General features: G+C 40.1%; 2 protein-coding genes across 2 annotated transcripts; both read left to right on the forward strand.

Annotated features, from left to right (window-relative positions):
- Positions 1-3,526: 3,526 nt before the first annotated feature.
- tagln3b (transgelin 3b) lies at positions 3,527-6,981 on the forward strand. Its single transcript, XM_061713124.1, has 5 exons — positions 3,527-3,771; positions 4,600-4,819; positions 5,412-5,586; positions 5,720-5,822; positions 5,942-6,981. The coding sequence occupies exons 2-5, from the start codon at positions 4,640-4,642 to the stop codon at positions 6,081-6,083; spliced, it is 600 nt and encodes a 199-aa protein (XP_061569108.1). The 5' UTR covers positions 3,527-3,771; positions 4,600-4,639; the 3' UTR covers positions 6,084-6,981.
- Positions 6,982-8,113: 1,132 nt separating this feature from the next.
- Positions 8,114-9,661, forward strand: c1qtnf9 (C1q and TNF related 9). The gene is made up of 3 exons (XM_061713612.1): positions 8,114-8,399; positions 8,519-8,581; positions 8,718-9,661. The coding sequence occupies exons 1-3, from the start codon at positions 8,201-8,203 to the stop codon at positions 9,485-9,487; spliced, it is 1,032 nt and encodes a 343-aa protein (XP_061569596.1). The 5' UTR covers positions 8,114-8,200; the 3' UTR covers positions 9,488-9,661.
- The last annotated feature ends 1,055 nt before the right edge of the window (positions 9,662-10,716 follow it).

The raw sequence follows: 10,716 nt of genomic DNA on the forward strand, positions 1-10,716 counted from the left end.
AAGTTTGCATGCATTCATTTTCACACAGCTCTCCCCGTCAGCACTACACTCAGTTTGGAGTCTGGGCTTTGATTGGACCATCGATTCTTCTCTTTTTCACCCTTTCTACTAAAGACTTCGTTATTGCTTGGGATAACTGTCCCATTGCACGACCCAATATTATCCACGCTTTAGCTCTTAATATTAGTATTCAAGAGTCAGTTATGAGGCCATCTGCGGTCCCATATCTGACTCTTGAATACTGTTGGAAAATGAAATTTTTCGGTCATTTCATTGACTGGATGGCATCCAGGTTGTATGGAAACAAGTTCCAAATCATAATCCCTCCACCACCATGCTTTTCAAGTGGTATGAGTTGATATTGTAATTCATCCAGATGCAGCATTCCAAGAAAACGGCTGAGATTTTAATCTGGTAATCTTTACAAACAAGTCTTAGTAGTCACTCTTTTTCTCATTACATAATCTTTAACATTTAACATGCAAAGGGAAGCCTGTACAGTTTGAGATTTAGATCTAGTTTCTTGTTTTTTTTTCAAAATGTCACTTTGAATATGTCAAGTTTTTAACAAAATACTAGGAAATCCACTCTTGAGAAATGTGGCTGTTCTGTCTTAATGGTTTTCCACTTGGCAATACCATTTCAATGGAAGAGTGTTTTTATTTACTTATTTTATACACGGCTTGGATTTATTTTCTTTTAATGACAAGGTTTATGCAGCATGTGCTGTGCTATAGTTGTCTCAGTCAGAGCCTGGTATAAGAAACAAATCTTTTTTTTTAATGAATATCCTGATACGTACAATCTTACACCAGATTAATTTTGCTCATTTTATTTTATTTTTACATAGCTGTGATACTGAGCAATTCACTTAATATGGATGTATGAATAAGCAAAGTATTCACGGAGAAAGCAATCAGCTAATGGAAGAGGATGGCGAGGAAGTGGGGGAGATAAATATCAGGCCTGAAACAGAGCAAGATGCTGAGCACAGGGCGTGCACAGTAAATGTGCACACCCTGTGCACATTTAGCAAGCCAAATGCAAGCTAGATGCATGTTAGTCTTAGTAAACAAAGTCCTGTTAAGCAGACATTGGCTCAAATCATGATGGACACTAAACAGAAAATATGATTGTGGTAAAATATCCACATTCGCAAGAAAAAATTTAAGAAAAACATAATTTCCAGGGTATTTTAGTATTAACAGTAGTTCCATACAGTGTGTGGTAATCATTCAGGGTTATACACTCCAGCCAGGTCAGGTTTATCTTTGTTTGAAAAGCGGTCCGTTACTTGATTCCCTGTACCCGATGGCCTTTGTGAGGCCTGCTGAATGGAGCCACTGGACTGTTGATTATTAACATGTAATTGTCCTAAAGCTACTCATGCTCAATGGGGCAAATCAACCAGTTATCTCTGGTGAGTCCTCTTAACTGCAGAAGTGACCTTTAACTTATGGCTGAGCTCTGTACTCAGTCATAGTTTATGCATAAATATAATTTTATAGCAGCCAACAGCATGACAGTTGTAAAGCAAGCAGATGAATTGGTGTGAAAGGATGATGCATGTGATAGTGTCCAAACATCAGGCCAGGCAAGGCAAGTTTATTTATATAGCACAATTCAACATAAGGTAATTCAAAGTGCTTTACATCAACATTAAAAGCGGCAAGACATAATAAGACAGTAAGTAACAAATAAAATGAAATAAAATTATGAGAAAAGAAGGTAAAATAATAAAAAGCACAAGTTGCTGAAAACTAAGGGCAGTAAAGTACCGCAGGTACACATCTCATTCGCGGTTTTCAGAAAGTATTTAATTTAAGAGTACGCTTAAATAACAAATAAATGAAATAAAATGATAAGAAAATAGTTAAAATAATAAAAAGCACAAGTTGTTAAAAATAAGGGCAGTAGAGTACAGCAGGTAAGTATTTAATTTAGGAGTATGCTTCAGTAAACAGTAATGTTTTTAGGCCTGATTTGAAGGAGCTGACAGTCGGAGCAGACCTCAGGTCTACAGGAAGTTTGTTCCACCGGTGAGGAGCAGAATAACTGAACGCTGCCTCACCTTGCTTGGTTCTGGTTCTTGGGAACCACAACAAACCAGATCCAGATGAACCTCAGGGGTCTGGGAGCTTCATAGGAACTAACAGATCAAGCATGTATTTTGGTCCAAGACCATTCAGGTCTTTGTAGACCAGCAGTAAGATTTTAAACTCTATCCTTTGACTCACTGGAAGCCAGTGTAGTGAATTCATGACCGGTGTAATATGGTCCAGTTTCCTGGTGTTTGTAGGACTCTGGCGGCAGCGTACTGGATCAGCTGCAGCTGCCTGATAGATTTCTTGTTAAGGCCTGTAAAGATGCCATTGCAATAATCCAACCTATTGAAAATGAATGCATGAATAAGTTTTTCCATGTCTTGTTTAGACAAAATCCCCTTAATTCTAGCTATGTTTTTTAGGATGTAGTAGGCAGATTTACTGATAAACTTTAGATGGCTGTTGAAGTTCAGGTCTGAGTCAATAATTACACCATGATTTATGGCTTGATTTGTAGCTGTCAATGATATGGAGCCAAGGTGAGCGATGATCTTTTCCCTTTCATTTTTAGGGCCAAAAATGATCACCTCTGTCTTTTCTGCATTTAGCTGGAGAAAATTCTGGCACATCCACTCATTGATTTGATGAATACAGTTACTCAATGAGAGTAGGGGACTGCATGTGGTGACACTGAAATATAGAGTTGTGTGTCATCGGCATAAGTATGGTAGGAAATGTTATGATGTTCCATAATCTGAGCTAGGGGTAGCATAGATGTTGAATAGAAGCGGTCCGAGAATGGACCCTTGAGGAACCCCACATGTGATCTTGGTTCTCTCAGACTCATGGTTTCCAATTGACACAAAAAAGGCCCTATCTTGCAAGTAAGATTTAAACCATTGAAGCACAGTGCGGTAAGTCCCACCCACTTTTCCAATGTGCTGAGTAGCATGTTGTGATCAACTGTGTCAAATTCAGCACTGAGATCCAGTAATACCATAACAGAGGATTCGCCTGCATCATTATTCAGATGAATATGAATGAATTTAAGACTTTGATGAGTACAGTCTCAGTGATGTGGCCGAAATCCAAGTTTCCTGTATTGTAGTTGTCGTATGTATTTACATAAGTGAGTCAGAATATTGTCCCTAGTGAGACAATAGGGTCATATCCATCACTCAATAAGTGATGGAATGAAACAGTAATCCATAATGTTTTGTAGAAGACTTTAAAAGGTTTAGATGAACCTTTGTTGTTTTTTTCCAAGTTATCTCAACAGGTGAAATTGTTTGTCTCAGAAGCCAATAATAAAGTCTGAGTTGAGAAGATAAGATCAAAAAGAGGGGTTATTTTTCCAGCAGAGCTGTCCAGTATTGGTTAACAGAGACAGGCAGCAGTTGAATTGATTTGCCACAATCGTGTGCATGTGTTTGCTGAGGGTCACTTCACGCTGCACAGAGCTGAGCGTGCACTACCAGGACCTCCGTCAGGGAGAGGAGTCACGTCGCAGTCTGCTGAGCGTCTCTAGGGACCCCTCCTGGAGGAGCAGGCATATAAAACCCGCGGCTCGCCCCTCCCGGACAAAGTCAGCTCCGGTGTGGTCCGACGCGCTTGTGCTGCGTTTTATGGATGCTTCAGCACTTCAGCAGCATCCCCCTCAGCCCTGCCCAGCTCAACGGAATTAACACGGTGACACAGGACGACTCCGGCCGCACGGTCCTCTGCAGTGAGTAAACGTGCTCTTTCTGAATAACAACACTTTATGTGCGTTGTAAATGCTGATACACAACGTTTATTGCATGGAACCGTGCGGTGTTAACAGCTCCATGCGTGCGCTTTGGACAGCTACTTTGGTTTTGGAAATGTTTTTTTTTTTTTTTTTTTTTTTTTTTAATAAGCTGCAGTATGCGCAATAATGTTGCTTTGAGAAATAAGATAGTGGGGCTTAATTTAAATTGACTGATTTTAACTTCAAAAACTGCGCTCAATGGATCAAAAACAGTCCTATGAGGAGTAAACGGACATCTCACAAATGCGTCACAGAGGACTGACGTAATTTAATTAAACTATATTTCATGCCAATTAGAGCTACATTTGAAATGTTCTGCATTGAATGACTGTATGTTTTGTAGGACTGTGAACTTTGTTCAAATGCATTTGTTTTTTTAAATTTGCGTGGCTACCCATTGGAGGTCATATGAACCAGCATCTCGGCGCATCACTGCTCTCAGAGTGCCGGAAACAGGTTTGATCGTTGCCATGGCAATGAGGGCTTGCCCCTGCTCGGGACAGCAGCCAAGTGACCACACCCTTCTCTCTTGTACAGTACAGTATGGCCTCCACTGATGCTTCTGCAAGGACCTTCAAGAGGGGAAACCTGCATATTTTTATCACTACGTGACTGGTTTATGCAACAGAATTTAGTTGTTGGGGAAATTCAACCAAAATGTTTCAGCAATAGATGTGGCTTATATCCAGAACACTGTGGGGATAAGAATTATAGAAAAGCACTTTGTTACATTTATCTAATGATTTTTCCCATTTATCTCTTCAGCTATACGCCATCAGTGCACTAGATTGTTGGGAGACCTGCCATGGCAAACAGAGGGCCCAGTTACGGACTGAGCCGGGAGGTGCAGGAGAAGATTGATCAGAAGTATGACAATGACTTGGAGCAACGGCTGGTCGACTGGATTGTTGCACAGTGTGGAGGAAACCTGGAGAAACCACAAGCCGGCAAGCAAAACTTCCAGCAATGGCTGATGGATGGAACAGTGAGTGGCTGCAGCATGAAGATACTTAAAATAGAAACGCCTTAAATTATTTAAGATACGATATAATAGACTTAGTTATGAAGAGCACACTATGTTGTCAGATTCGTGTGTCATGTTATTTTTAAGGCTTCAATACGGTTTTTGGCCTTGGGCTGATCTATTAAGAAACTTGTCACATTAAGTAATTAAGTAATTAACAAATATGTGGATGCTTAAAGAGGGAGAGAGAAAACAATTTTCTCCTCTTAAAAAAATCAGTTAGTACACATTCATTTTGAATTTCTTAATGTCATAGGTCTATTAAATCAAATACAAATTTTAAAAATCAACACTGAGCTTTGAAATATCTAAATATGAATCTGTCAAACAAGGTAATCTTCCATTGTGCTGCATTGTTTTTATGCCATATCATGAGACATTATAGAAAACCTGGAGAGATGAAATTCCACACAAACATTTAATTCAATAGGTAACACACTGATACATCTTATTCTTAAACATGTCTTTATTGTGAATAGCAGAGACACCATTAATGTAGCGTATGCTGTGATCAGTCAAGCTCAGGTGCAGATTCTTGACTGCTTTGTTCCAGCTTCTGTGTAGACTCATCAACAGTCTTTATCCGAGGGGAAAGGAGCCCATCAAAAAAATCCCAGAGACCCAAATGGCCTTCAAACAAATGGAGAAGATCTCTCACTTCCTGCAAGCAGCAGAAGCTTATGGCGTCACAACCACAGACATCTTTCAAACTGTGGACCTCTGGGAAGGTAGAAAACAAAAAAGATCACAAATGAGCTTGCTTTTTACAATTAAGCCTCTGATGTCTTTATATCTGCTCCTACAAAGGTATTCAGATTAATTTCTAAAACAACATGTCTCTACAAAATGTTCTGGCTATAGGAAAAGACTTGGCAGCAGTGCAAAGAACCCTAGTGGCTCTGGGGAATTTGGCTGTCACAAAGGACGATGGTCAATACAGAGGTGACCCAGACTGGTTCCACAGGTAATGAAAAACCTCAAGTTATCAAGAGAGTCTGATATCCCCACAGCTGTACCTGTCACTGTTTCACACATGAAGATTCCCCAGCTTAACGATGTGACACTTTTCTTATACATCTGCAGGAAAGCCCAGGGACATCGACGAGAGTTTACTGAGGAACAGCTGCGGCAAGGACAGAGTTTGATCGGCCTGCAGATGGGCAGCAACCGCGGGGCTTCCCAGTCTGGCATGACAGGCTATGGCATGCACCGTCAGATCATGTAGAACCTCGACAAGCCAGCAAGTCTCCCTGCTGCCAGGCCTTATTTTATACTAACACCACCAATGTTGTCTCCCTGAAACTTTCCTAAGCTTGTAACGCCTGCCACGTTAACCCGGATTTCCCTGGAATTGCTGCTTTTGCCTAACAGTGTTCTTTCCACGTCTTATAAAAATGATGTCAGCTGCTGTAGAGCTCCTTGTTCAAGCTTTCATCCTCTTCTTCTCTCACCTTTTATTATGTACTGTTCTTTCTTTATCCCCGTTACTTGTTTTCTGACTAACTATATGTCCAAATGCTTACTTCATGCTGAATTTGAAAGTCTCATGACGTTTTGAGTGATATAGCCTATAAGACATCAGAATTGTACACATACTGTATTAACAGAGATACTGTAAACTACTGTTATAACACATGTTATGTATTATTATTTAAATTTAAATGCATTTAAAATGTGTTGGGTTATTATAGAAGATTCTGTCACTGAGTGTGTGTGTATGTGTTTTCTTTTAATCCTTAAATTTAAAGGAGCTGAGTAAGTCTCTGAAGACTTGTTGGAATATATTCTGTGACCAAATAAACCTCATGTTGTACTTGGCTGTGGACTTAAGACATTAGGTCAAATTTCAAACAAGTGTCATTCATTCTGAGCCATGCCCTCGTTATTTGTTAGTTGGGTTGAATATTTGTCCATACTGTGTCTAATTTGTGTACAGTGAGCAAGTAAATGTGCAGTAGCCAACATGTATGAAAGCCAAGTTTCCATTTCTGGTGCCAGGTGAACACATTGCTTGAATGTGCACTTTTATGTGTTTTATGTTTATATTTTTGAAATATATTTATATCTGGAGGCTTGTTAGAGGAAGTATGAAAAATAAAATGGATAAAAAAAGATACCTGTGTCAGTCTTGTATGCTACTTGGAGTCAGATAGGATGTCAGGGGTGTATGGCGTGTGTTTACTGTGACAGTCTGGGGTATTTTTCTTTTTCCTTATCTCAGTAAATGTTCCAGCCCCTCCCTTGTAACCCATCCCTCCTTTTCTATTCACAGTGCACAATCTAATAAGGACTCAACAGCACAACGTGATCAGTTAGAAGCTGGTTTCTGATCCAGGCCAGAGCAGCAACAAGCCTTTTCTTGCTACAGTACCTTTAGTAAGATATCAAATTTCTTCCAGTTCCAGCAGTGTTACTTATTAACAGGTATTACCTTGGAGGAAGATGTTGCAAAACAAACAATAAAAAACTGCTATAAAGCATTAAAGAAGCTTGACTGTATTCTATGTTGTAGTTGTTCATTCTCTTTTCTTTCTCTTTCTCTGCATTTTCTTTCTTGTTTCTTAAAGATGCTTCACATCTCAACAAATAAAAGCCTCCTCAGCTTTAACTGCTGGGATGGGAATTCAACAGACGTTAAATACCAATGATCAAACATTTAATTGGGAACCGTGTCTTTTTTAATATCTAAATGGGGGGCTACCACTGATATAAAAAGGTCAGATTTTATGTCTGTTATCCAATTCATGGGGTCAATTGTTCCTGATCATTGGTTCTTCAGACTGCATATATGAAAAAAGGCACGCATAAACTCACATTTAGATACCATCAGCATACAGTGACAAAAGAGAGACTAATAGAGTGTTAACCTTTAAATTAAAAAGCAAAAGCTAATAAAGGCACCCCTTTATAGGTCAAATTTTAATTTCTCACAAAATAATTGTGACATCCTGCCAAGGAGATGTCCTTGCAATGTATGTTGTTATTGCTAACGGTTAATATCCTGTTTGCTCCACTGCATAGAAACCCAGCTCATGCAAGCCTCTTCACCTCTGATCCACTCATTTTGTAAGTCTGAGCTTATTATTAGCCTCAGCTAGACTAGAGACATTTCTAAAAGGGCACCAGTCTAGCATAACTAATAAGGAAGAGTCAATCAGTAAACCAAAAACACTGACCACTGAAAACGTTGTGAGAGGTGGGACTTCACTGTTGTCTCAAGCTCCACTCCACTTTGTGTTTTGTTGGATTTTCTCATGCACCTTTCCCTTTATGAATTCCATTGAGTCAGACGGGTGGTTATTGGACGAACTGTGTGCTATGTTTGTATTTCCCAAAATCTGAATGCTCCGTCAGACAATGTTGCTGAAGTTTAGGATCACTCTGCTGCTCTTGCTCCTTGCAGTCAGATGTGTTGCACAGGAATTAGCGCAAAGTAAAGGATGTGTGTGTGGATACCCTGGAATACCGGGTGATCCTGGCCACAATGGTACACCTGGCAGAGATGGCCGTGATGGACTCATAGGTGTCAAAGGGGATCAAGGTAAGTTTCGATGTTAAGATATTTTGTTTATGATTGAACTTTACTGCATATATTGTAAATTCACAAGTAAAAGACACAAGTTGCAATAACAACATTATCCATATATCATTCATGGAAAGGTGATGCTGGTCCTGCTGGTGCAGCAGGTAATGATGGCAACAAGGGAGACAAAGGAGAATCAGGTAGGTATCTTCAAAATAACTCATCTACAAAACAATAGAATGTGTATGAGCTATTCTTTTAGCCATATGTATTTAGACTATCATAACATAAAGTATAAAATTAAAGGGGTGTTTATTGTGTGCTTGATATTTACAGGTACTACTGGTCCAGCAGGTTCCAAAGGAAAAAAGGGAGATAATGGAGAACGGGGCTCTCCTGGGAAAATGGGGCCCCAAGGAGTGCAAGGGCCCATTGGCCTGAAAGGGAATAAGGGTGATCTCGGGATGCCTGGACCTCAAGGACCTAAAGGAGATTTTGGGCCACCTGGACATGGAGGTTCAAAGGGGGAAATTGGCCTCCGAGGCGACAGGGGAATTCAGGGACCATTGGGCCCCCCTGGCAAGCCAGGCCCTAAGGGAGATATTGGTGTTCCAGGTAACAAAGGGAATATCGGTTACCGTGGCGACAGAGGGACTCGAGGGGAAAAGGGCGATAGGGGTGAAAAAGGAGATGCCCTAATCATCCCTAAAAGCGCTTTTTCTGTAGGACTTACAGCACAAACTAAACTTCCCACCCCTAATGCACCGATCCGATTCGACAAGATTATTTACAACGATCAGAATCACTACGATCCACAAACAGGGCGGTTCACGTGCTCAGTGGCAGGTGCGTACTACTTTACCTACCACCTCACCGTGTATACCAGAAACGTGAAAGTCGCTCTGGTGAAGAATGGGGTTAAAATCATCCACACCACGGATAATTACCAGGCCAGCGAGGACCAGGCAGCAGGGGGCGCTGTGCTGCACCTGCAGGTGGGGGACAAGGTGTGGCTTCAGGTCGTTGGGGGAGAACTGTTCAATGGCCTCTTTGCTGATGAAGATGATGACACCACTTTCTCTGGCTTCATACTCTTTGGAGCTTAATTTAGACTTTTTTTCATGATACTTTCCATAAGAAAGCATAAAATGCCTTAAATAAATACATGTGAGTGTTTAATCCCTTCTTCAGCACCTCATTTTTATTCATTCTGATGATGTTTCAAATTCTGTTCATTAAATGATATTAAAATTAAAATACTGCCAATAATTCTGTATATTTCTGTGGAGCTAAATGATTATTTGCACGATTTTGTTTTTGTTTTGTTTGTTTTTTTACTTGTAATTTACTTTAATGTTATCATTTAGTAGTTGGAAAAATGAATCATGTTTTTTGTCTTCTTTTATCTTTTCTTTTCTTTTTCTAACTCATGAAAATGAAGAGTCTGTCTCTTTGTTACAATAAAGAACATTGACAAAATCATCAAGTTTCTTCCGCTGCTACTCGGAGAAGTCAAAATGTAGATTCAGATTCAGATTCAGATTCAGACGACTTTATTAATCCCTTTGTGAGGTTCCCTCGGGGAAATTGACATCTCCATCTCACACACACAACATTGTAATTTACAAATCATCCATCCATCCATTATCTATAGCCACTTTATCCTTTTCAGGGTCACGGGGGTCTGCTGGAGCCTATCCCAGCTATTTTCAGGTGAGAGGCAGGGGTTACACCCTGGACAGGTCACCAGTCCATCACAGGGCCACATATAAACACACAAACCATGCACACTCACGCTCACACCTATGGGCAATTTAGAATCACCAATTAACCTAATATGCATGTTTTTTGACTGTGGGAGGAAGCCGGAGTACCCGGAGGGAACCCAAGCAAGCACGGTGAGAACATGCAAACTCACACAGAAAGGCCCCCTGCCGGGCCTGGGAGTCGACAGTGCTAACCACGGTGGCTTTTGGGTGTTTGATTTACAAATCAAACATCCAAAAAGCCAAACACCCATAGGCTATAAAGATAAAAAGAGAAGAAAATAAAAAATAAAGATAAAAATAAACATAAAAGTAAAAGGTAAAAACAAAAATAAAAAATAAAAATAAAAATAGAAAGTGCGATGCAGGAGAGAAAAAGTTTTGTGTAATATTGAACAAAGTTATTGCACTGTCCTGGTTATGCAGATAATTCCGGATAGTCAAACTTAGCCATTAAATGTCAAAACGGCTTGCCATAGAGGCATTACATCTCCTGGTGTGATTCGGTGACGTTGCCATGAGGAAGCCTCTTTATTTTTCTGTCCTGATTGACAGCTGGAAGTATTGCA

This window comes from Cololabis saira, chromosome 22 (assembly GCF_033807715.1).
Source record: "Cololabis saira isolate AMF1-May2022 chromosome 22, fColSai1.1, whole genome shotgun sequence".
NCBI lineage: Eukaryota > Metazoa > Chordata > Actinopteri > Beloniformes > Belonidae > Cololabis > Cololabis saira.